General features: G+C 38.7%; 2 protein-coding genes across 3 annotated transcripts; one reads left to right on the top strand and one right to left on the bottom strand.

The window, feature by feature from the left end:
• The first annotated feature begins 10218 nt into the window (after positions 1–10218).
• LOC104457388 (casein kinase II subunit alpha-2) lies at positions 10219–18190 on the top strand. Of its 2 annotated transcripts, XR_005545750.1 has the most exons (11): positions 10219–10626; positions 11690–11819; positions 12085–12279; positions 13347–13504; positions 14209–14299; positions 14409–14474; positions 14961–15043; positions 17007–17070; positions 17194–17262; positions 17603–17838; positions 17927–18190. XR_005545750.1 is itself a non-coding variant. In XM_010072335.3 (10 exons), the coding sequence occupies exons 1-10, from the start codon at positions 10343–10345 to the stop codon at positions 17657–17659; spliced, it is 1197 nt and encodes a 398-aa protein (XP_010070637.2). In that variant the 5' UTR covers positions 10219–10342; the 3' UTR covers positions 17660–18188. The 2 variants fall into 2 exon arrangements, 1 of the variants encoding a protein (XP_010070637.2); XM_010072335.3 differs by having other exon boundaries at positions 17603–18188.
• Positions 18191–22845: 4655 nt separating this feature from the next.
• On the bottom strand, positions 22846–25207 carry LOC104457386 (uncharacterized protein At2g23090). Its single transcript, XM_010072334.2, has 3 exons — positions 24949–25207; positions 24610–24650; positions 22846–23290 (listed from the first exon to the last, which is right to left on the bottom strand). The coding sequence occupies exons 1-3, from the start codon at positions 25019–25021 to the stop codon at positions 23171–23173; spliced, it is 234 nt and encodes a 77-aa protein (XP_010070636.1). The 5' UTR covers positions 25022–25207; the 3' UTR covers positions 22846–23170.
• Positions 25208–26890: the final 1683 nt, after the last annotated feature.

Genomic DNA, 26890 nt, shown 5'->3' with positions numbered 1-26890 from the left:
TTTTGAAGAGTAGAGTAGTACTGCAGTGGATACAGTGATTTGCTAGTCAAGTGGTGTGAAGCTCATTTTTTGGTTAAGTGAACTCTACGTGATTATGAATATTAAAGATAGATGATTACAAGAACTTTCCATCTTGTCCCATATCTCGATGAGCGGTTAGTAGGTACGAAATTTTTATTATTGTGTCATCTTAGATTTGCTAAATATGTATTGGTATTTATAGTTTAATTGCACAATGTCGTATTGTCGATGGATGTGTAATTTGAATTTGTAGGTTTGCTTTTTTAGGAAGTATAAAAAATAAGACGAAAAAATTATCGATCGGTCGGGTTGACCACAGAACCGGACCGAACCCATTGGGTCGGTCCGGTCCTTGGTCCCAGACTCAATAGGGTCGGTCCTCGGTCCTAAAAATTGAGGACCGACACTGTACGGGTTGGTCCTAGGGTTAGGGGGTGGCCCGGACCAACCCGGACCATGCTCACCCCTAATATAAACCATACATACCGGGAGAGATTGGAGCCAATGACCCAAATTAGGAGAAATTACTAGTCCTATCCACTTAGGATGCCTCATTAGGTTACTGAAAACTTGATGTAACGTCATGGCACCTTCAAAAAATTCGAGCTTTTCCCATAAACCATTTTTGTTTTCTAATCACTTTTCCAAATATCATACTTTGAATTCACATAAATTGATAAATATTCTCGCAACAATAATAACTTTTTAATGATCATCACACTATTGGATAAAGCAAAGAGGACAGCTTACTTTTAGAGAAATGCAATTTTTTTTTCCACGTTATCCTCGTATAATTATGCATAATTGATTGACCAATGGACGAATGTGTAAATTAATAATTTTAATATTTTCTTTCATGTATCATAATTTCAAATTTTGAATCTTTTCTACCTTATAAAGTAACCTTATTAGAAAAGTTCATAATATCTTTTTCGTCTACTAACAATCTAAATATTCCTTAATAAGTTGACATTGCAATTTTTTTTATCATAATTTTTTTTTTTTTTTTTGCATACACGCAATGCACTATTTCTAGTTATTGCGACAAAGATATTGGCATTTGTAAGGAGAGTTATTATATAATGATTAGTGTTTTTGCAGATGTTATGCGCATGTGAAAAGCTTGGCGATTGTCTTGCGACAACGATGAAATGGAATGTTACAAAATATTTGCAAAATCTGAGAAGAAATTGTTCCTTCCATCAAGGAAATAACATTGGCAAAAGAATTGGCTTTATAGGGTGAAATAGATAAATAAAATCACTGTCACCCCCACCATAATTTTTTGTGTTTTTCATATTTCATCTCTTTGTCTCTCTCTTTTTAGGGTTATTGAAGAATCAAGGAATATGCCCTAGAGATTAAAGAGAATGCAATACATTTCAACTGAGTTATGATGAAAATGAGAAAGAGAATCGAATAATCGTTCTATTATGAAAATAGAATAAATACCTATTTTCGCATGTACATATTAAAAATGAATATTCGATTGGATATGAGGAATATTAATAAAAAAATAATGATTTGAATAATTTGAATATTATTTTTAAAAATAAATTTTTGTATCACTTAAATAATTAATCGGTGTATTTAAATATTTTTATAAATTATGAAAATATTTTTCCTTCATTTATTTTTATAAATTATATGGATTATTCTTTAAAAAATATTTTTTTTTTCTAAATATTTATTTTTTTGGCGAAATAAAAGAGATCTGAAATTAATAAGGTAATGTTTGAATTCGATTCTTTATGGAAATCGAATCCCGATCTCGACTGGGGGTCGTCGTCGATCTTCCTGCCCTCGTCGCGAAGCGGAAGGAGCAGAAGGACGTTCCGAGAAGTCGCAGGCGAATGGGCTCCTGGCGGCGGTCCATCGGTTCATGAGAGCATCCCGTCGCCGCGTGCCGCCTCCCTTCCACTTCCACCTCCACCTCCTGCTTGCGTTCTCCCTCGTCGCCCTGCACGCGCTGGTCGCGCACCTCCCCGTCGCGGGCACCCCCGGTGGCGGCGGCGACTCCACCCCGCCCCTTGCCACATCGGCCGCCGCGATCGTGAGATCTCGCGCCGGAGCGACCTCGGAAGTATGTCCAAAGCCCGAGTTTACGCCGACTTCAACGTGATCCGGCCCAAGGAGTATTGGGATTATGAGTCCCTCGCGATGCAGTGGGGGTAATCGTTGTGATTATATAGGGGTTTCAGTTTCGTTCATTTGAATTGTCGAATGGTGGATAGCTTGAGCTTTCAATTCAGTGTTTGGCAATGGATTACGAGAACCTATCGCTGTGATTTGTACTATTTCCTTCTATTGTATGGGATGCTTTCAGATTTTTCCTAGATGAGTAAGTTCTCTTAATCTTTCTTTTTTTCTGTGATTAACAGCTTTCATTGTTGGATTTCTCAAACTCTTCATGTGCCACAAGATTACAAAACTTTTTTTCATTTTAATTGTACATAGTTAAATTTAGAGTCTCTAAATGAGTTTCTTTATAACATGTTTTGTCATATAAAATCTGTTACCATGGATTAAAAACTAGTTATATCACAATTTAATTAAGAAAAAGTCACACATACACAATTAAGAGATTGGTTTTTATTTACTTTTTATACAGTATTCAAATAAAGAAGCTAGCGAAAATTATTAGGGAAAAGAATGAGACTAGTATCGATTTGGTCTTGCAATTCATTAGATCATGATTTTGGTTGATTGGAAACCGGCAGCGGGATTTTACCTAACTCATTCTAGTGTGCATTCGCAAATTAAAATAAAATGAATACCCTGTGGTTTTTATTTAAGACTGAAAAGTCAACCACCCATAATGAAAGACCGCAAAGTCTACTTTCGACAGGCATCCCTTCACTTCTCATCCTTTCTCACAGTATTGTGAGTGTCGAGACATCTTCTTGAATTGAAACAGGTGAAGTCCGCTGCAAGAAACTCAATGGGGAGAACATGGAAGAGAAAACAAAGGGCGGAAGATATACAGGAAGGAAAGGAAGTTTCAATGAGGCCAGATGCAGAAGCCACGCAAGAAGAGAGAAGAAGGGAGAGAAGGCCTCCTCTCCTCGCCGTAACTTTTGTTAGAAAAGCGGCGAACTCGGATTCCACTATCGGCATCGAAGAATTGTGCAATCGGATCTACGGTGGGGTGTTCATGAATCCTAACAAACTGGTAATTCAACTCTCTGAATGATTTTTTTTTTTATCAGGAAAAACAAATATTGTAGAAACTGTGACTTTTATAATTATTGAATTTAGACGTAAGAAACGTGTAGCAGATTTGAATCTATGAAATAAATATTCCATTCACTTCTGGTATAAAACTGTAGAAGTTCTGGGTCGACCAAGATCTCGAAAAGCATTGCTTCTTGTTGCTTGCGCAAGAGTTATCCATCACTTGGATCGACAATGAGCGATACTGGGGTTGGATCGACCAGAAGGAAAAATGGTAAGTATAATTGCTCTTCATTGTGAACACAGAATCATTAACATGGTCGAAATCCTGTCGGTACTTGTTTGTTTTAGTAGCATCCACCGTGGATCTCAGTATTTCTTGAAATGCGTGTTTGTATTGTAAAAATGAGCGATAGAAGAAAACAATGACTGATATCAATTCATAGTTTCATCTGAAAAGGTATTCTTCGCCACTTGGTTTACTTCGAATTTATTGAGTTGTTTCAGTTTTGGATTGATATGGACGTTTTGCCCAAAGACAAGAAAGTGTAATATGGAGAGAAAAGTAAATTATGTATGACGCTCACTAAGCGTCATGACTTTTTTTTCAAATAATTTTATTATTATATAACTTTTCAATCTATCACTTGAATATTTACTAAAAGTGTCATGTTATATAGGATATTTGGCACTTGGATAAACGTTTTTAAAATTATGAAACTGAAGTGATCGACTGAAAATTATAGCACTCAAGTATCATACGAAAGTTATAATATTTGTGATGTCCTTATCCTGTAATATGAATGATCAATGGATAATTTTGTCTACCTAAATGTAAATAACAGAATCAACTTTTGTCTTTGAAAGTTTCGGATAGACCTGATTTACATTGATAGAGCTCACAGAAAACATTACCTCTATTAGAACATAGTAATAAACCAAATTGAATCAGAATAATCGAATTCTATTTGCGCTCCATCCATTAATTTTGTCTAAGACTTTTTTCTATGAACAAAAGGAAAAGAAAAATTATCTACAGGTTTCATCATTAACGAGCAAATTGTTTCAAATTTGGACTCTCAGTTTTAGCGGCGAAGTAGACATACCCGCGGCAGAGCTGTTGGAAGTATGCTGGCTAAGTATTTGGGGCAAGTTTAAGACGATCATGCTCTCTCCGAAGACTACATATGAGGTCGCATTCATTGTGAAAATGAACAAAAATAGTAGAGGGTGGCATGCTCCAGTGAACCTAAATCTCACCCTAACGGATGGAACCACGCAGGGACGTATCGAGAATTTGGACGAGAAGCAGAAGGGTGGATGGATAGACATCCTCGCCGGTATCGACAGCGGCATGCATACATGTGGGGTTAGTAGAAGACTTCAGTATTTGGTAGAAGACATCAGTATGGGGTTAGGCTGAAAAGTCGTAACAACATTTTGGACATTCTCATTAGGTGTGAATGACGCATTCTGGCAACGTCCCTGACCGCTGGTCCTATTGCTATCATTTGCAAGATTTGGCTGAGTACCATTGTTGATAGGTCCACAGGTCTAGATCGTCACACTAGTTTCTCCTCTTTGTACAATTCTAATGGGTGCTATAGTATATGTAGCCTGCCCAAAAGTGCCAAAAGTTATCTGAGGACCAGCTAATGGAGGGACATACTCGGAAGATGTAGTCACAAGTTCCGTGTGCAGTTGAACAACTCCAACTGGCACGTTATGTTGCCCTTGAGAACACTCGTGATAAGTATTGATAATTAATAGTTTGACCACATCTATCATGCGTCTGACCACATAATCAGCAAACTCATTCTTTGTCTCTTCAAAGATTCGTCTAATAGATGAAAGCATTACAAGAGTAACTTCTATATGTCTTCTCTATTCTTCCGTGCGCTATCTTGGTATATCAACATCCTCTTCCTGACCGTGTCCTAGAGGAAGTTGTGCTATCGACGACTCAACACGGATGTTATCTTCAGCCATCAATGGTAGAGGTTCATTAGTAATGTTGTCGAGATTGGATCGATTTCATGTCTGTGGCATAGTATCCTCTTCAATTAACACTTAGGTCCCACCAAGCATGCCAAAAAGATGTTTCGTCAATTTTGCTATCGCAACGAAATATCTTTTATCGAATGATATTTTTCGGCTTTTATTTAAAGGGGACTCAAGTTCTGTGCTTAATTCGGAACAAAGAATATCAAATGTAATGTCATAAAATATCCAATTACAAACACAACTATACAACCCCGACAATCAACCTCGGACTCTCAAATCGAACTCAAACTATGTCGGAATCTAATCGATGGCATAGCCCAAACATAGGTAAGTACGCTACCGTAACCTAATCAACGACAATGCACTTGGATAGAGGACATAATATCGGAATTCAATCGACGCACTAGACAAGAGATACAGCACCAAAATTTAATCCATGGCACTGCACTAGGATAAAGATACTCGTTGAAATCTAATCAGTGATGGGAATCTAGAGACTATAGCTAGGAAACTAAAGTATGATAATGTGAAACTAAAGTAAAGGCATTTGTTCGAGTCCTACTAAGCCTACCGCCCTCTTCTCTTCACCCGATACAAGGCAGTCGAAGTCCTCACCACCCCTCAGATCTCAATCTAGCAATGACACTTGGAACCGCACTGCTACCGCTGCCCTTCGGGCACTCCTCCTACGCTTACCATTCACCTACGCTCTTGCAGCATGCCCCATTCGGGCAATAGGGCTTTCGTAATACGCAAAGCAGCGACGAGCGATGGCTCTTCGATCGCTCTTGCGGTAGAGAAGGTGTGGTTCATCCTCTAAGTCCAAGAGAGAGTAGATGTGAAGGTTCGGATGTTTGGGGAAGGGGGGTGCTCTGTTGAACGATTGGGTGTCTATAGAGCAACTCGATAACCACTAAATAACTATCTGCCTCCATCTTTAAGCACATTCCCTCTATAACCAACTCGCCCATTTCCTATGTGACCGCCTTGACCGTGCTTTAATGCTCCCTGGTTTATCAACACCAGTCCTACGACTAGGTATCAACCATCTTTCCAACCGCACGCTCCCTTGGCGCCCTTTTGAAATACTTTTGAAGATTCTAAAGAATTACCGCTGGAATCATCTGGGCAGTTATTTTAATCTTCACCATTGTATTTTGACAACCAGACACGTGACAACCCCTTGCTTCATCAGAGGTCCTATCCATAAGCTAGTCGATAACTGGTCATATACCAATTCCCTAATGATGCATAATTTCATTGTATTTTCACTCACAGGCCAACACCTAATGATACAATCATCTTTCAACAATAACCTTTTACCCATGTGATCGACACATGATAATACGATCAACTTCAATGCCAACAAGTTCCTGAAAGCCTGATGTGATGTTGTGGCATCTTTAAAAAATTCGAGCTTTTCTATAAACCATTTTTGTTTTCTAATCACTTTTTCAAATGTTATACTTTCAATTCACATAAATTGATAAATATTCTCATAACAATAAAAACTATCTTTACGATCGTCACCCAGCATTCAAATTTTAAATAGCAGTAAGAGAACTTATTATCCATGCTATTAGATGAAGCAAAGAGGATAGCCTACTTTTAGAGAAATGCAATTTTTTTCTTTTTGTCAAAGAATCCTCAATTAGTTATTTATAGTTAATTGACAAATGGACGAGTGTGTAAATTAATAACTTTCACATTTTCTTTCATGTATCATAATTGTCAAAATTCGAATCTTTTCTTTCAATAACCTTATCAAAAAAGTTCATAATATCTTTCTGGTGGACTACAATCTAAATATTCTTTAGTAAGTTGATGTTGCAAATCTTTGGATCGTAATTTCTTTCGCATATGTGTGGTGCACTTTTTTTTAGTTATTTGCCATAAAGGCATTGGCATTTGTAAGGAAAGTTGTTACATAACAATTAGTGTTTTTTGCGCACGCTATGTGCATGTGAAAAGCTTGGTGATTACCCAGCGACTACGATGAAATGGAACGTTACAAAATATTTGTAAAATTTGAGAAGAAATTCTTCCCTCCATTAAGGAAGTAGCATCGGCAGACAAAATGGGCTTTTTAGGAATGAACATCTCGGGGACGCCCACCAATTCCAAAAACTGGCTTTACACGGTGAAATAGATAAGATTAAGAATCAAAGAATATGTCCTAAAGATTAAGAAAATTTGCTACATTTTGATTGAGTTATGATGAAAAGGAGAAGAAAGAATCGAATAATTATTCTTTCGTGAAATTGAATAAACACTCATTTTCGCGTGTACATATCAATAACATATTATTCGATTGGATAGGTAGAGAATCCATAAATAATGATGATGATGATGATGATGATGATGATGATGATGTAAAGGGAAAATTTCAAATAAAAATTCGAAGTGCTTTCAATTTTTCAAATAAGAGCATAAGTGAACTTGATTTTAAATAAAATGCTTGAAGTAAGTGCTTTCATATTTTCAAATAAGAGTCTGCAATAGAGCTTATTTCAAATAATGACCTAAAGTAACAACATCAAAGAAGCACTTGACTTCACCGACTGATCAAGGGCTTTTTTTCCCTTTAATTTTATTATTTTCTTTCATTTTTCCTTTTGTTCTATTTTTCTTTTGAAAAAAGAAACTTAAAAAAAGAAAAAAAAAAGGCTAAAATTTAAAAATAAATAAATATAGCAGGGGCAACCCTCCCCCGACAATGGTAGCCACCCATCCCATGAGGCGTTAGCCATGGTCAGCACAATTGTCCAGCCGAGGAAGCAGCCAAGCTGTTCCTCAAGCACGTCGTCAAGTATTGGGGCGTTTCACGCACGATCGTGAGCGATCACAATCCTCGATTCGCCGGGCGGTTCTAGACCGAGCTCTTCAAATTGCTAGGGACGAACCTCAACTTCTCCACCAGCATGCATCCCCAAACCAACAGACAAACAAAACGGGTGAATACATTGCTAGAAATCTACCTCCAGTACTACGTGAGCAACACGCAGGTGAATTGGGTGTGGCTGATCGACGTGGTCTAATTTTCATACAACTTACAGCGGAGCGAGTCCACGAACCAAAGCCCGTTCGAGATCGTGACCAAGCAACAACCGCTTACACCAAGCGCAATCGCCTCGAGGTATCGAGGAAACAGCCCTCCCGAGTACAAGTTCACTAAGGAATGGGATGAGCATGCGGACTTGGCGCAGGCGTGCCTCAATAGAGCGGCAAAGTGCACCAAGAAGTTGGCCGACAAGAAGCAACGGCACATGGAATTTCAGGTCGGAGACTTGGTGTTGGCCAAACTTTACCTGGTCCTTCGATACCGTGATGTGAACAAAGGGTTGATCTGTCACTATGAAGGCCCCTTCTGAGTGTTGCGGCGGATCAGGAAGGTAGCATACAAGCTGGACTTGCTGGCCAAACTCAAGGTACACCCCGTATTCCATGTAAGTATGTTGAAACCCTTCCATGCAGACGAGAACGACCCGGATTGAGGCGAATCACAACGAGCGCCCCTTGGAGCAAGAACCTTGTATGATCGGGACGTTGAATACATCATGGCGGACCAAGTCATACGGAAGAGGTACTGTGCGCCAAGGAAGGAGTATCTCATTTGGTGGAAGGGCCTTCCCGAGAGTGAAGCAAGCTGGGAACTCTCCGAGGCTCTGTGGCAGTTCAATAAGCACATCGAAGCTTTCCATGCCATAGATGTGATGAGGACGTCGCCAGATTAGGTGGGAGAGAATGACACGACCCACGAATGAAACATGAACCAAGATCGACCGTGATAGGCCGTGTCACACCCAAGGGCTGATCGAAGAACAACCCGCGATCAATACATGAGCAATACGGACCAAGGCCCACGAGCGACCCATGCATAGTGATCGAGCAGCCCATGTGCAACCCATGATTGTTCAAGCTGCTCACATGTCAGGCTGACCTGCAAACCCTGATCTTACTTCTGACACATGCCCTGTTCTTCCCAAGGGCCTGCCGTGTACAGCCATTGAGTAGCCTTCGAGTAGCCTACTGTGTAGCCTAGTAATGATGATACGGATTTGAAATGCACCGTTGGATCGGAGAGATGATCAACAATTGAGATGCAACCCGGATTTATATAAATAGGGATCTCTCTCCCTCATTGTAAGTAGTTTGTTCACAAGTGAATATACACTCTTTGCCCATCTGACTCTTGTATTAGAGCATGTGTGCGTAAGGCTGACTTCGGATCGATAATCCTAACGCCGCATGGTGTTTTAATCAATCGTAATCAACCAACCCGTGACAAGCTCTAGGGCTTGCTACAGTGGGTGAGAGCCACAACCTTTTCTCGATTTTGGCGCTCACTTCTGGTGGGTAAGGTCATCAGCCCTTACTAAGCCGCCAGCAACCTTGCTAGTTATGGCCAATGCCCCATCAATGATGGGGCAATGGCCACAAGCGATAGAAGGCTAGCCCTAGCCCTCCACTAGGTTTTTTGTTATATAAAAAAAAAAAAATTGTGTTTCTTTTCCTTTTTTTGTTTTATTCTTTATTTTCATTTTTAGTTTGCCATTTTTATTGGAAAAATGGGGAAAATAAGAAAATTTAAAGACGAAAATATTATTGAGGTCAGTTCTTTCTTAACATTAACACGACCATTTCAAACCCTTATTTAGAATAATGTCTATTTCAAAATCTTATTTTAGAAAATAATGGTATTTTGAACCCTTATTTAAGAAAATGATAGTATTTCGAAGCTTTTATTAAAAAAACTTATAAAAATAATTGATTTAAATAATATTTTTGTAAAATTATTTTTTTTATATTGCTTAAAATAATTAGTCGACATATTTAAATAATTTAATGAATGATAAAAATATTTTCGTTCATTTATTTCTATTAGTGATATGGGCAAAATATTTTTAAATATTTTTATTTTGGGCAGAACAAACACAATCTAGAGTTTTTTTTTTTTTTTTTGGTCGAAAACACAATCTAGAGTTGAAAAGGTAATTTTTTAATTCGATTCTTTATGGAAATCGAATCCTGATCTCGAGAGCGTCGTCGTCGATCTTCCTGCCCTCGTCGCGAAGCGGAAGGAGCAAAGGGGCGTTCCGAGAAGTCGCAGGCGAATGGGCTCCCGGCGGCGGTCCATCGGTTCATGAGAGCATCCCGCCGCCGCGCGCCGCCTCCCTTCCACCTCCACCTCCTGCTCGCGCTCGCCCTCGTCGCCCTCCGCGCGCCGGTCGCGCACCTCCCTGTCGCGGGCACCCCCGGCGGCGGCGGCGACTCCACCCCCGCCCCCCGCCACGGCGGCCGCCGCGATCGCGAGATCTCGCGCCGGAGCGACCTTGGAAGCATGTCCAAAGCCCGGGTTTACGCCGACGTCAACGTGATCCGGCCCAAGGAGTACTGGGATTACGAGTCCCTCGCGGTGCAGTGGGGGTAATCGTCGTGATTGTATAGGGGTTTCGGTTTCGCGTATTTGAATTGTCGAGTGGTGGATGGCTTGAGCTTTCGATTCAGTGTTTGGCGATGGATTAGGCGTTCTTGTGGTTAGGGTCTGAGAAGTTCTCGCGTGAGGGATGATGTCAGTGATGTCTAGTTTCGAATCCGAACGAGTTCGTTTCGCCGAGAGCAGATTTGTTTGTGTACCCTTTGATATGCTGCGATCGAGAGATTGCTGGTGGCTTTTCGCACTTTAAAATCGCGTTAGGGTGTTTTCGACTTGATAATCTGGCGTGACGATGCGGAATTACAATCTTGTCTAGAGAGAGTTTGTAGTGTTTGAAACAGTTGTTTAAGAATTTTCAAACATCGAAATTTGAGCATTAAGTTTTTTTTTCCCCAAAGTTCTGGACTTCCCTGTTGAGAGAAATTGACACTGTTCTTTTGTTTTTGTTTTTTTTTTTTTTAACCACATTGCAATGCTTTCTGTAACATAAAGGATTCAATTACTATCCGTTTTATCCTTTAACCTGTTTTATGCCATGTGATCTTGGGTTTTCATGTTTGATTCTTTATTATTTGCAGGTCAACACTTGCTGTAGTTGGCATGATTTTAAGATTTTTCTATGTTATTATCATTGGCGCAAACATTGTTAACATCAAGATTTTTGGGCTTGTCAGTTGCCATTTGTATGATGTGTATCTAGATGGTTATAACTCAGCGGAGGGACTGGAATATCTCTTTTCTCTTTCTTCCAACTTTTTAGTTGGAACATGCAATTATTTTAATCCAAATAGATGATAATCAAACATTTTGCTTCATTAGATTTAGAAAAGTATCATTTCCAATTGAGTGTTAAGTTGATCTGACCACCTTTTCCAGCCATTTATCATAACCTGGCAATGATGGAAGTAAAGCTCGAGATTTCTTTCTTTTTCTCCGATGAGATCTTTGGGCTGGTGGTTGTGTTTGATAAGCTTGTGTGTTGGTGTCTTCACTTCATATGCTTTGTGCCTTTTCTCCTATGCAGATTCAAATTACTTTATTTTTTCTATGCAGTAACCAAGATGACTATGAAGTAGTTCGGAAAGTCGGAAGGGGAAAATATAGTGAGGTCTTTGAAGGAATAAATGTCAATACCAATGAGAAATGTGTAATCAAGATCCTCAAACCTGTCAAGAAGAAGAAGGTGATTTTCTGGTGATCCTTCTACTTAAGTATATGTAGTCTATATTTTCATTCACTGGAACCAGACGATGAGTGCGTTTTTTTTTTTTTTTTTTTTTTTTTTTTTTTTTTTTTTGGCGTGGGGGGTTGGATATTCTGTCTATTATGGTTGAGTTGGTTAGTTTTCATACATGTTAATTGATCTCTTGCATGGTCTCTTGATGATTGTTGAGAAGACTTTCATAAGCTCTAGGAGTAATTGTGATCTCACTATTGCCTTTGTGCAGATAAAAAGAGAGATAAAAATACTCCAGAACCTATGTGGGGGCACAAACGTCGTGAAACTTTTTGATGTCGTTAGGGATCAGCATTCAAAGACTCCTAGTTTGATATTTGAGTATGTCAACAGTACAGATTTCAAAGTGTTGTACCCAACATTGACTGATTATGACATATGCTACTACATATACGAGCTCCTCAAGGTATATTCCTTAATTTCTCCTATTCTTAAACCAAGTCAAGCTTGGATTTCATTTGTTCATTGTGAATATGTACACTTAATTTGTTGAGTTCATTTTCGATGATTGTGTTGTATGAAAAGAACTACCACAAGTGAACCGTAAGAAGTAAATGTGTTGAGGCTATATAACAACAAAAAATGGAAGTGGATGTGATTATTCTTATGGAAGTGATACAAAAAGACTACCTATCTGCTACCAGGTGATTTATATGTCATATAGGCATCACTACCATCATTAAATAGCTGTCTTGCTGAATTACGGAAGAGATACATATAAGCCATCTGATGGATGAGCATGAGTTTCTGGATAACACCGAAATCACAGCAATTTGGGCAATTATGGATATTTGTTTCCTTTTTCTTTTTCTTTTTTCCACCGCAGGGGGGGTGGTTGGCTTATAAAAAGCTTTTTCTTTTGGTATTTAATGTATCGTCAAATTGTCCAAGGATGGCTATTGTGTTGATCAGAGGAAACTGTAAAGTATTGTTTAATTACTCTTCTCAGGCTTGGCTAAAAAAACAAAGGCTTTCTTCTCAGTCTTTATACAATACTGGAATCGTTTTTCTTCTTTAAAGATGTTAAATTGATTTGTAATATATCTGATGTTTTGGGCACCTGTTTTCAGAATGGTTATGCAATGTGCTTAATTGACTTCTGTGCCTGTTGGTACCTTCTGTTAAAACTTTCTTTCCTTTTAACTTGTGAAACCTTTAACATGGATTTTTTTCTTGAAAAATCGGGTACTAGACTTTGGTGGAAAATATTTTCATCCTCTTGAGCTAGTATAACTAGAATTTTTTTTTAGGGAACTGATTATTGCGTATCGTCAACAATATGTGATTAAGATTTTGTTCCATGCGTAGTGTTTTCCGCTTTATAACTGGTGAACAATGCTGGTTCTACATAGTCTGACTGTTACTACATTGTGTTAGTAGTGGTAATATACATGCTATTTCAGACAAGTTGTAGAGGAACATATGAATGTGATAAGGGCATCATTTTACAGAGCTATTTGCCTTGAATTGCAGGCATTAGATTTCTGCCATTCACAAGGAATAATGCATAGGGATGTTAAGCCTCACAATGTCATGATAGACCATGAGTTGCGAAAACTCCGCTTGATAGATTGGGGTCTAGCTGAATTTTATCATCCTGGCAAAGAATATAACGTCCGGGTTGCTTCCAGGTATCTGTATACTGTCCCTTAAAATTTTTCACTATGTTTTACCTTCTCTCATTGGTTTTTGTTGAAGTTCTGGCTATTTCTTGGTAGATCATATGCCTCTGATTGAAAAGTTTTTTGAGTATGTCATCTGGATATAAATAAGTATTTGCATGCTGAACAGTGGAATAGGGTTATAAGCATTTTGATCATGCTGTAAACTTGACATGACGAGTTGCTGTTGACTGTACTAACAGAGAGAAATATTTAGCAATAATTAAGTGGAAAATACGAAAAAAGGGGGGGCGGGTTAAAATTTGCTTACAACCTTACTAGCAACTGCTGAGATGTGTCCTTACGCAAAATTGTTTATTTTAAAGAGCAGTTGTTTACTCTTTTAGGTTCTGGACAAGCTTTGAAGCTTGATGGTACCAGGAGATAGATAACTATATGATGATTATATAGAAAAGGTCTCTCTGATAAAGATGTAATGGCACTCTGCATCCTTGTTATCCTATCTCTGTGATGGTACATCTTTCTTAGACATTAAAATAGTAAGAAGCCCGCGCTGCTGACCACCTCAAGGACGGATCAGACATGCTGATATTAAAACTTCTGGATTGGTATTGTATCTCTTAGTTATAGGTGCAATTATTGCAGTCATTACATATCTTCTAGTATGATTCAGAATTACTGTAAAGATTGGAAATTTTTAACTTGTTTCTCAGGCACTATAAGGGACCGGAACTTCTTGTTGATTTGCAAGACTATGACTATTCTTTGGATATGTGGAGCCTCGGTTGCATGTTCGCTGGAATGGTCAGATTATGATCTTTTGCTCTTAAAGTGAAGTCACTTGCAGTGGCCCATTTAGTCCTTTCTTGTATATTTTTATAATTTTTTCTCTTTCTTTGCAAAATCTTCTTAGATTTTTCGGAAGGACCCATTTTTTTATGGCCATGACAACCAAGATCAGCTCGTTAAAATTGCCAAGGTGAGGACAACTGATGGGCTTTTCTAAGTAATTGTGCTTATGCATACAAAAACAATTTTCTTGGAGCATTATGCTGCGGTACATCTCTACAGTCTGTTATGTGCTAATAACTAGCATGTTGGTCATAGGAATTGAATGACTATTGATCAGAAAATATTTAATCAGGCATTTGATGCTTGTATGGGGATTATTTTAGGCTGTTGATGTTAGAGTTCCTGCTTGCTACAGTGGTTCTTCATGGTTGAAGCCCATTTAAGGTGTAACTTGAGCAGCTTCTTCTCCTTTTAAACTTTAAAACAGCCCAAAAATGCTTAAACATCTAAGTTCGAAGTTCATAAATTTATGTCAGACACTTAAAGTCACATATCTTGGTCAATCTGAAGGTTAAATTAGAACTTATGTTCCATTACAAGGTTTTATTCATGGTAAATTTCTTCATCTGACAAACTATAGCTGCAATATGAGTCTAATGTAAATTAATTTCAGGTTCTTGGTACAGATGAGTTGAATGCATATCTCAACAAGTATCATCTGGAGCTTGATCCTCAACTTGATGCACTTGTTGGGAGGTATTTATTATTAAGAACTGTCTTATGTATATTGTCAACTTGAAGCTGGGAGATGTCAACTGACTTTTACATCCAAATGAAAGGCTTTTTGATGATTTTAGTTAATTTTATTGTTATTGCTAGCACAAGAAGGTGGACACGTATGCAAGCATGAACATTGATTGGATATTGTAGCATTTTTTACATAGTTGGAGAGGTAAAAGATAGCAAAAGGAAAAAAAGTGGGGCTAGAATCAAGTTGAATTGAAGCTGGAACAGTGAAACGATATTCTAGGGTTAAAAAATCTAATGATGTTTATTGATCGAAGAAAAAAACTAATGATTAGAGAGACTCAAAAATCTATTTGTACTAGTGTTACTGATGTAAGATGATTTCATCCCTGGATATAAAATAACAACTTCTAATCTTAACCTTTCAGCCTAATTAAACATTCACATGACCATCACATGACCACTTATAGCCCTAAAATAATATGGGAAAAGACTAGGTAAAGAGGAAAAACACTAAAAACTACTAAGATAGGATTATGCTCATTCTCCCCTGGTTGGAAAGGATCAAGCTCAAATGCGAAGACTGTTTACTTCTTCAGCAGATCTATTTGAATCAATCTTCTGCATCTCCTCTCCAAAAACCCATGTAGCTTTGTCATCTCTCCTTCTCTGGTCCGAGAAAGTCAACCTTGCATTTTGAAGTCTTGAATAGTGAGATATAGTGACTTCCATGCAATCATCATTAAGATTTGAATCACATCATCCAAAGCTTTTTGGCTTCATGAAAGCTTGCCGATTGAACCTTTCAATTGAACCCATAAATTCTTCTAGAATAACAAAATATGTCTTTGGAATGAAGAAAACTCTCTCTTCAACTTTAAATTGGCTAGCATCTTCTCCACATGCTTGCTCATCTTCTTCTACAACACTTGTTGATGTCTCATGAAGACACCCTTCAAGAGTACTCTATGGATTGCAATTCATCACCCTCTCAAGTGAAAATATTTATGTTCTTTCTCGTGATCATTATAGTCATTGTAAACAACTATATGGGTGACTTCCTCATCTTCCCAATTAACTCTTGTTGTTTCATCTTGAAAGTCTTCACGAAAAGGATAGATTCCTTTATTAAGATCTAAGGCGCAACACAATCACTTTTACAATCCACCACCTACCTTATTATTCACTGGTCCGGCATCATGAGAGGGATGTTCATCTTCATACCTGTCGTCCTTGAGACCACCTTTCAGCATGATCACTGTTGCCTTTCAGATTCTACATATGGGCTGCCAAAGATTACTGTGGCTGCAAAGCTTGAATGGCTTGCATCAAGTCCTCCATCACATGTCTTATCTCAGCATGTCTGCTAATTGCTTCTCACGACCTCTTTCATGTCCAACCATCCCAATGAAACAAACACCCTAGAGACCTCTTTTTCGCTTTCATACCAAATCCATGTAGTTGGAGAAGTAAAAGATTAGCAAAAAAGAACATAAACTTGGGTAGAATCGAGCTGAATCCTGGGGTTCGTAAGAACCAAATGATGCTTGTTGAATGAAGAAGAAACTAATGACTTATTTAAAATAGGGTTACAAAAAGGACAATCTTAACTATTGATCTAAAATCACGATTAATATCAACCTTTCAACCTAATTAATTATTCACATGACCCATCACATTACCGCTTGTAACCCTACAATAGTATGAGAATAGACTGAATTCAGAAGGAAAACATTTAAAATTACTGAAGTAGGATTATTCTCCTGCTCAATTTTGTATCCTTGTGTACTTTAGAGTTTCCATTATCCCTGCATTTCGATCCCCTTGTACCTGGTGGACTCCACAATCAAATGTACATTGTTTTAAAGTCAAATTGAGGAAATAGATTCCATTAGGAAACTGAATAGAAGGTTATTAGTCTTCAACAGCTACCTAACTGCTTTGATCCATGTTATCCTTTGCCTAAATACAGGCATAGCAGGAAGCCCTGGACCAAATTCATAAACGCGGACAACCAACATGTGGTTTCTCCTCAGGTCAATTTCTTCACAGATATTTAATGATCTGTGCTCTTAGCAGTTTGTCTGTTTTTTTATGCTGATCCTTTAGTGGTTTGTCTGTTTCTTTAAGCTGATCCTTTGTGTGTATTCACTATGTAGGCCATTGATTTTCTTGATCATCTACTTCGGTATGATCATCAAGAAAGAGTAACCGCCAAAGAAGCTATGGTAAGTATCTGCTTATCTAGACTCTCCCTTTATCCTCACTACTGTGCACATGCAAATTTATGCATGGTCTTTTACCTAATTTTAGTGCATATCCACATACGTCAAATTTTTCTTGTGTTTACTGTACATGAAAATGTGTATGTATAACTGCCTTTCACAAAGATTTCTGCTCATCTTTATTTTATTTTATTTTTTCCTTCTTCTGGTCTGAAAAATCTGTTCATCTTCTTGAACTTGTTCTTGTTGGATAATTTTTTTCTTTTTTTATTGCTTTTATTGCCCTGTCCTTGTTATTCAAGTCGGCAATAACTGATTACGCCCTGCTGTTTGCTTTGTGCAGAGCCACTCATACTTCTCTCAAGTGAGGGCTGCAGAAAATAGCTGGATGCGGACTTAATAACCTTTCGATCGGACCTGTGCCTGACTGATTGATATTTCTATTGGGTTCGATGATTGAGCATGCAGATTGCTGTGGAAGCAGAGCTGCTTATAAGATGCTCTTGTTAGGGCAACTGATTATATGCGCATATAGCAATTATACTGTGTGTTAAGCTAGTAGTCAGTCAAGCATTGAAGGCATGAACACCTTAAAGACATGAACAGATGAAGATTTGGAGTCTCAATTATACTGTGTGTTAAGCTAGTAGTCAGTCAAGCATTGAAGGCATGAACACCTTAAAGACATGAACAGATGAAGATTTGGAGTCTCAATGGTATATTTGCATAAGGTAGGCAATAATGTCCATTTTCACAACCAAGGAGGTTGATGTGTGCGCGTGTGGGTTGGGGTGGTTGGCTCATAGGAACAATTACTTATGTACAAAGAACATAAAAGCATAAATCAGTTCGGAGTGGCATTGACACAATGTTTGCAGGGATGACTTTTCATTGTTGAAGTCGCTCGAGTTTCTATAAGCTTTTCAAGACTTGTCTGGCCGTGTCATGGTAAAAATTTATCTTTTTGGCATTATTCCAATTTATGTTTCTTCAATGAAAATTTCTGCCAACAACGACGGATGGGAAAAATGCGTGGATATTTGGTAATTTAAATGGATTTGCGGTTCACTCCCAGGATAACTTCCCTGCTCATTACCCATGTAAGTCATTGGAGGTTCTTTAATTGGATTTCCTCTGTCCCCATTTTTCAAAGGCATCCTTGTCTTCTATAATATTGGCGATTCTATTGGTTCTAAAGGCAGCGAATCAGGGATCATCTTCTGGTTCGACCATTTCTTTAACTGAAAGTGCAATCATTGGTCTTCGTCCAATGAATCTAATCACGTGGGCGCAACTTTGATATGGATGAGCTTGTAAAGCTTTTTCTTCGAGGCGACGGAATTGCATTATATTGTTGCACATTTCTTCAAATCTATTTAAACACGTAAGGTCACAAGAAAGATTGGATCCTTGAAGGTGTTTCCTCGAACAAAATCGGCTGGTAGTGGAGATGATTGGGTACCGATGAAATTGTGCGCGGGAGAGCTTGAAATTCGTCAGTTGCTTCTTTTAAGGTCTCCTAGCTGCGTTTGTTTTACCAAAATGTCATATTTTCGGAGCATGTTTTTCAAAAAATTCATTTTCAAATATGACAATATGCTTCGATGTTTGACTGAAATATGAAAAATAACATAAAATTACTTTCCGTCATCCGAAAAGAAAAATATAATTTGATTTTTCCAAATAAATAAATGCTATTTGAGCACTAGTCGCTTGCGCACTAATAGCTGAAGTACCAAGTACAAGCACTGAGCTCCCGATTCTAGCCTCGATGGACCTGGGTGCCAGTGACCTGGTTTCGAGCACAAGGACCCGAACATGAGCGCCGAGGTCCCAAGCTTAAGCGCCAGGGACTTGGTCCTAGGCCTAGCCTCAATAGACCTAGCCGTGGGAGATCTAAGCACGAACGGTAAGGTCCCGAGCTCGGGTGTTGGGGACTTGACACTGGGGTTTTGAGTCCAGTATGAGGACTTGAGCCTAGGTGTTGGGGAACCAGATACAGCCACTGAGGTCCCAGGATTCAACCTCGACAAACTTAAGCTTGAGCATGGGTACTACTATCCTAGGCCCGAGCATGAGCACAAGTATGGATTTTGGCTCTAGCTCAAGTTCCATGAATTCGGGCATGGGTTTTGGGGTCCTAAGGCCAACCTCCATGGACTGAAGCATGAGCACCGAGGTCTCGGGCTTGGCCTATGTGGACTTGGTCCACGGAGCTAAGCAACAATACTAGGGTACTACGCCGGATCTTAATGGACCCAGGCTTGAGCACCAAGTACCTGACCATTGGCATGAGGTCCAAGGCAGGGGCACAAGTGTCTCAAGCCCTATTTTTGTTGACCTGAGCCTCAACATCGAGGTGTTGGACCTGACCTCTTTAGACCCAAGCTTGCCCTTGATGGATCCCGGTGGATTTGATCCCCCCTCTAAAGCCCAAGCACCAATTTCCAATTATATTTTGAAAAATGATTTTCGAATTTTTAAAGAAGAAAAAATTTCTTGAATTTAAGCATAGGTTTTTATTTATTAGGAAAACATTTTTCAATCACTCATTTTCCTAAACGATCCAAACGTTAGAAAATGAGGAAAATATTTTTTCAACAATATTCTTCACAAAACAAACGAAACCTTAATGTGCTTTTGCTTTGCACCATGGATTATCCTCCTTCATCAAATTAAGTGTAGCAAGTGCAAATAGTCATTAGGCTTAATACCCTGAAAAATCTCAAACCGTACAACAGTGACAAATTTACTCGAAATTTTTTTTTTGACCACTAAAACCCCAAATCGGTATACCTTTGACAAATTTACCCTTGTTAGTTTTTATTAAATTTTACTGTCAAATTATTAAATTAAATTACATGTGACAATTTCTTGGTATATCAATTTGGGATTTTACACTCCGTTCGTTACAATTTACAATTTTTGTGATTTTTTTGTGGTATTAATGCAATTTAGCAAATGGTATATTTATTACAAATTTACCAGTTTATGGTTTTTTGTGATCGAATAAATTAATTTTAGATAAATTTGTCATAAATGTACCAGTTTATGATTTTTATGGTCAGTCGGGATAAATTTGTCACAAGTGTACTAGTTTGGGGTTTTTCATGATCAAAAAATGGTTTTGAGTAAATTTGTCACATGTGTACCAGTTTGAGATTTTTTATTGTATTAACCCTAGTTGTTAAATGAAAGTTGAATGTTAAATTTTTATACTTAGAATTCAAGCGTTGGCTGCCAGGACTAATATCGTGAAGGATGAAATTATGAGGTAGAGAATCTTTGAGTGGACAATTTCCTTGGTTGCCATCCTGGTTACCTTTTTCAAGGACGTCTGCAAAAGTAGCATTCACGGGAAAGAATAAAAGCAATCTAAATCTGACGACGGCCGCATTTTCACTTTGTTTTAGCCATAACATCTTAAGCTTTTTGCAATATATAAATGTTTTTTTTTTTTTGGTAAAGGTAAAAGATATATTGAAATTTAACCAAAAGCTATACAGTTATACAGCAAAGACCCGACGCCAAAACATACACTCTTGACAACATGTCAGCTCTAGTGGAAGGGTGCCGAGAAAGGAAACAGAACGGAACGGCGAATCAGCAAAAGCACAGCTAAAACAACGGCAGCAAAAAGCCTAAATACAGCAACCACCAACGAAAGGAAAAGGAGATCTCCTAATTTTGGTGAACCGCAACAGCTCAGCAGCAACCGCACAGAGGCAGTAACCAACCAGCAGCTTCAAAAGGAAAGTAGCACCCAGAGTCGCCAATCGCATACCGGATGCAGCCCCACCTTCATCGACCAACCTCCGAAGCAGCAGCGAACCAGCAGACAAGGTAGCCCGCCAACAGGTCAGCAGCAACACGAACACCTCGCAACTCCACCAGGAAATCAGCAAAACAGGCCGACCGTGATAGGAATATATAAATATTTTTTTTTTTTTGGTAAGACAAAAATGCCTTTAATCAGCAGGAATATCAAGCTCTTATTTAAAATAAATATAATCATTTTAGGAATATATAAATGTTGATATGTAACATATATATAATTTTCATCATCTTTTAGGAAAATTTCAAATAAAAGCCTGAAGTGTCTCTATTTACTCAAATAAATGTCTAAAATGAATTTTATGTTTGAAATGAATTTTGTGTAAGTGATCATGATTATTTCAAATAAAAGTCCGAATGGATCATGATTGTTTCAAATAAGGATTTGACTTTGTCGATAGCTAGCTAGCTAAATATTCCAATCGATGAAAATGCGTTTTCGTCTGCATACAATTTTAATTTTAAATTATTTTGTATTCTTTTCTTTTCCTTTTTCTCCTTTCTCTTTTCTCTTTTTTCCTTTCTGGTGAGGACATGCAAGCACTCATCGGACATTGGTAAAGGCCAACGAGGGCTCATCGACCCTCGCTAGATCCATCCCTCGCCCAATCAATGTTGGTTGCAACTGTAAGCAAGACCACTATCACTAAATCTGGCAAAAGTCGGCCTCACCTAAAGCCGACAAGGGCGGCCTCAACCGGGGTGATGGTCACCTCGCCCAAGTGAGGCGCCAATTGCCGACCAAACATTGCTAAAGAAAGAAGAAAAACCATAAAAGAGAAAAAATAAAGAAGGAATTTAATATATATATATATATATATATATATATGACAAAAATGCCTTTAATTAGTCAAAAAATCAAGCTCTTATTTAAAATAAATATAACCACTTTAAGCTTTTATTTAAAACAAGATTCACTCGACTTTATTTGAAAAAATAATGACATTTCATGAATTTGAAATAAGATTTGTTTTAGATCCTTATAAGCAATTCAAGCCCTTATTTACAATTTTCCCTTCTCTTTTTTTGAAATTTAACTACTATTCTAAATTTTGGAAGGGAAATAGAGAATTGTCTATGAAAGTATCCACGAGCAAGAATGCTAAACGAACAACCAAGATCTTCGAGGATTTGGCAGCGATTTTGTCCTTGAAGCTCCCTTGCAGAGGTGTCAAGAAGAATCACACAAATCGAAACCGAACCAGAACCGGCTCATATTTCAGGCCGAAAAAGACGACCAAAAACCAAAATCTATGAATAGACACATCTCATTGCACTGATCGAGGGCGTTCATAGTGAGGAGTTAGCCGAGTTCTTCTACCCATATGTTCATTATTGTTTCCCCGTTGCCTTCTCTGTTCTTGCCAAATAACGTGCTTCAGGTTGATTTGTAATAATAACCCAAAATTAATTAAACCACTGGAAGAAAATTGTTTTTTCTGCGTACACCAAACCGAAAAACAAACCGACCCAGATTCACTCAAAATTTCAGTTCGGGCGGTTCGGATATCCTGCGGGAATGATTTGGAAGATCCTTCTGTACAACCCTACAGGTGACACGGAGATGGTCGAGTTCGTCAATTTGAGAATGGAGACTAAATATTCCCGTGGTAACTCCATTTCATGTCATGACAACTTCCGTCGATGATCCCAAATACAAAGAGACTGCTCATATCAATGACTAGACACCCAGTGCAGTGTGGCCAATCCAGAGGCATAACAAATCGCCAAGAACATATTCGTCAAGACAAGTAAAATGATGAACCGCAACACTCAATAGCCAACACAAGTATACAGAAAGTAGAAAGAACCCCACCCAGAATAGCTCGAAGAACCAAGTACTCATGTGAGATGCTGATATAAGAGTCAACAAAATGATAACACTTAAACTCAGATGTAGAGAAAACGAGAAAATGAGATCGACCTCCCCTCCCGTCCATCTGACCACTTTGACTGACACGAACATCCACAACTTATAACAAGCAGCTTCGGTCCCAGAAGGATTCCTAAACACAATAGTAAAGACTTTACATAAAAGGGTATATCTCCCCAGCTGCTTAGACTTGCATGTGACTTGTCATTTTTTAAGATGCGGAAAACAAGCAGTAACATCACTCTTCGGGTGCTTCGCTTCAGCATGCTCCCTGCACTTCACCTCTGATGTGGTGCACATGAATGTTTGCATACAGATCTTACACTGCAATAAACAGCATACAAATAATCAATGCGAAGTAAAAAGAGTGACGTGCACAAAACTGTCAAAAAGGGATCCATAGACAATTTTGGACTGATACACACGCAACTATTGCATTGAACACATAATTGCACATATCTATTATCCAACTCATCTGAAGAGTTCAACCCCCCCAAAAAAAAAAACTCATCTGAAGAAAACATAGCAGAAACAGAGTGAATAGACATAATTCCTATATCAGGTTCTCAGGTCATGGCCATATTCAACTCGTGTCAGTTTCCAGCTCATTGATGGCCATAACCAAGGCAATATAGAGATCCTGGCCCTAACACCTAACAGTAGTTGATCTCTTGCTTATATGATAGGTTATTTAAGACGGAGAACACTCTGGCTATAGAGTACAGATAGAATGTTCTGACATGCTACACCATCAAAGTAGACAGCTAATGTAATTTTTGATCGTCCCTTCAGTTGCATTATGAACTGGATTATAACCATCGCAACAATTCATCTTTAAACCTTCCCTAACCAATATAGCCATGTTATGTCCATACAGTGCCTGGGATATACACCATGAACCACCCTTTAAAGTGAAATCCACGGCAATTATCAATCACCATAAGCTTAGAGCAGCCAGGGTTCATGTGGTCCTTCGTTTATAAGATAACATTAAACACTGGGCAGAATATAACAGTAGCAGTACAGAATAACGGACATCACATTATGGGTATGACACCATGACCATGGTAGACCACATTACCCCAATCTACAAAGGGCGGAACCATCTCCCAATTTGACCAAAGTCAACTGCTCTGAACGGCTAATCAAGCTCTAAATAGGCAAAGAAATTACTCATCACTCTCATTCCACAAATATATAGAAGAGGACAGTCGCTCAACTAACAAATATGAATGTGTCACTACGGTTTCACAAAACTTAACAGACTTCGATCCAATAATCAAACAGCTTGTCAGTTCAAATGCCTACATGATCAATCCCTCGTCATTTCAATGCATCGACACACATCAGACAGGTCCATAACAGGATTCTCATTGCCCCAAATCTCTAAGTCAATGATTTAAATAAAGATATAAGTAAACCAATCTTCAATTCAACACCGATATAACCCAGTCTTGTGCTAGTCTAGCAATCTCACACTCACTTATAACCCCTCCGCGAAGAACAAGCTTCGAACATCACAAGCATCGAGGGGAAAAACACCTCGGAGATCATTAAGAACGCGGCAACCCATTAACACACCTTCACAGAAGAGAAATCATCAATCAAACAATAAACAGAAAAAACAAACAAATCCAAAGTACCTGGATATTCATGGCTTTCTTGTTAGACTCCAGCTGGCTCCCTGAGACAAACAACACCACCGCAACAGACAATCGATCAAACCCACGAACCAATCTAACGAAATCTACAAACTACCCGGATTCACCAACAAGAAACCCACACCGAAAAGAACTAAATTCGGGCCAAAGCCGCTCTCCCGAACCCAACAGACCAAGCCGTCGGCAGGAGAATTCGACCTCGGGAAACTAGATCTCGCCCGACCGCGGCTCCTACCCAGATGGCCGACGAGACCAAGCAGGCGTTTTTCCTTTTCAAATTTCTTTCTTTCGTTCTGGGTTTCGGGTTTCGGGGACCCTTACCTTTGGAGCCTTTACTCTTCTCCAGGTTCTTCTCGCGGGCCATCTTGGCTTTCTGGCCGTTGCCGCCTCCCATCCTCGACGCGATCGGAGAGACGATCCCCCTCCTACCCACTCGCCGGAACCCTAGTTCGCTCGCCGGAGACTCTAGAGAGAGAGAGAGACGGCAGCGATGGTGCGCGAGCGAGCGAGAGAGAGAGAGAGAGAAATGGGGGTAGGGGCGATATAAGGAGACGGATTTTCGTTTTTTTTTTTTTTTTTTTTCGCCTTCCGGGAGTCGGCAAGCTGAGGTGATTTTCCGGGAAATTGAAGGGAGGAGAGGGAGAGAGAACGATAGCGTCACCTGGTCGCGCGGTCACGGTCCAATGAGGTCCCTCGCCTGGCGCCTCTAGAAGGTTCCCCCCTCGCTCGCGGAGTCAAGGATCAACGGGCTGAGTCTCCCCGGCCGGTGGGCCGAGTATTTCTTTTTTTTTTTTTTTTAGGGGTGGGGGCGGGGAAGGAAACAATTTCCTCATCTCTATAAATTATTTTCAGAAAGTTCAATTTTCTTTTCTTCTCTTATGTTTGTTACATGGATATGTGAATTGGATCGCCTGAATTGGGAACTATCCAGACCGGAACGAACTGGCCAGTTAGTTCAATTTTTAAAAGTATCGATTCGGTCCTCAATTCCTAAAAGTAGAATCGATATCCATGCGATCCGGTTCCGATTCCAAAGAAGAATCATATCAATTATGTATACATTATTTTATTATTTTTTTGAAAAAAAATTAAAAGTAACTAGTTTTTTTTTTAAATTTCTTCATAACATGCAACATTAAGTAGTGGGAAAAAAGGACCGATTCCATTAAATCGAAACTGGTGGTTCGATCTGGTTCTCGATATTAGAACCAATTGGATTAGGAACCGATCACTTTTAATTTGTTTGCTTTAAAATAAGTTGAAAAAATAACATGCACTGGCTAACAAAATAAAATGGGAGCAACATCTTCTATATTTATTTCGGCGATCCATTGAAAATAACGAGGATAAAGAAAATAATTAGAAAATCTATTTTGAAATCATATCTGTGAAATATTATTTCTAACGGAGGTTTTTGAGAAGGCGGAAGAAGATGAGCATTTAATGAAATATGTTCAAGAGATGGTTGACGATGTGGAGAGGAAAAAAAGAACGGATGAGATTTATCAGGAAGAAAAGGAGAATAGTTAATGAGAGATAGGAAATCGTCATGGATGGGACCTCACTTAGATCCATCGACAATAAATTAAGGAAAATGATTTTCTTTTTATTAGAATAAAAAGTTATTTTCATCGATCTAAACTTATCATTTTCGGTCTATTATGTCAATTGATTAGCTTTTCCAAAAACGATTTTTTAATCGAACAAACCAACCCGTGCAACCCTTTAGTCTAAAAATTCATACTATTAGGGCACGACTCTGGAATCATTTCCTCTATTATACTTTAATGACAAAAGCAAGAGAGCTTAAGAAAGAATTATCTCAATTTGTTAGGAAAGCCGCCTTTTGAATTTTAGATCCTGCCCTTAGTCTTCAAAGACGGCTTCTCTATGAAGCACCGGTTAGTTGGTGCATAGCTTTGACCAAGGGGTTATACTTTAATTTCACGTAAGAAATCACTGATTTGGGGACGGTTCAACTTTAGTAAGTACTTTAGAAATATCCATTTGAATATCTTTTTCAGTACCCGGTTTCCACAATGCATTATCCGTCGCAACTACATTAAGAGAAATTAAATAGCTTTGACCAAGGGGTTATACTTTAATTTCACATAAGAAATCACTAGTTTGGGGACGGTTCCACCTTAGTAAGTACTTTAGAAATATCCATTTGAATATCTTTTTCAGTACCCGGTTTCCACAATACATTATCTGTCGCAGCTGCATTAAGAGACATTAAATAGCTTTGACCAAGGGGTTATAC

This window comes from Eucalyptus grandis, chromosome 8, assembly GCF_016545825.1.
Source record: "Eucalyptus grandis isolate ANBG69807.140 chromosome 8, ASM1654582v1, whole genome shotgun sequence".
Classification (NCBI taxonomy): Eukaryota; Viridiplantae; Streptophyta; class Magnoliopsida; order Myrtales; family Myrtaceae; genus Eucalyptus; species Eucalyptus grandis.
The sequence above is the reverse complement of the archived record's forward strand: the minus strand, read 5'-3'. Positions and strand labels throughout refer to the sequence as shown.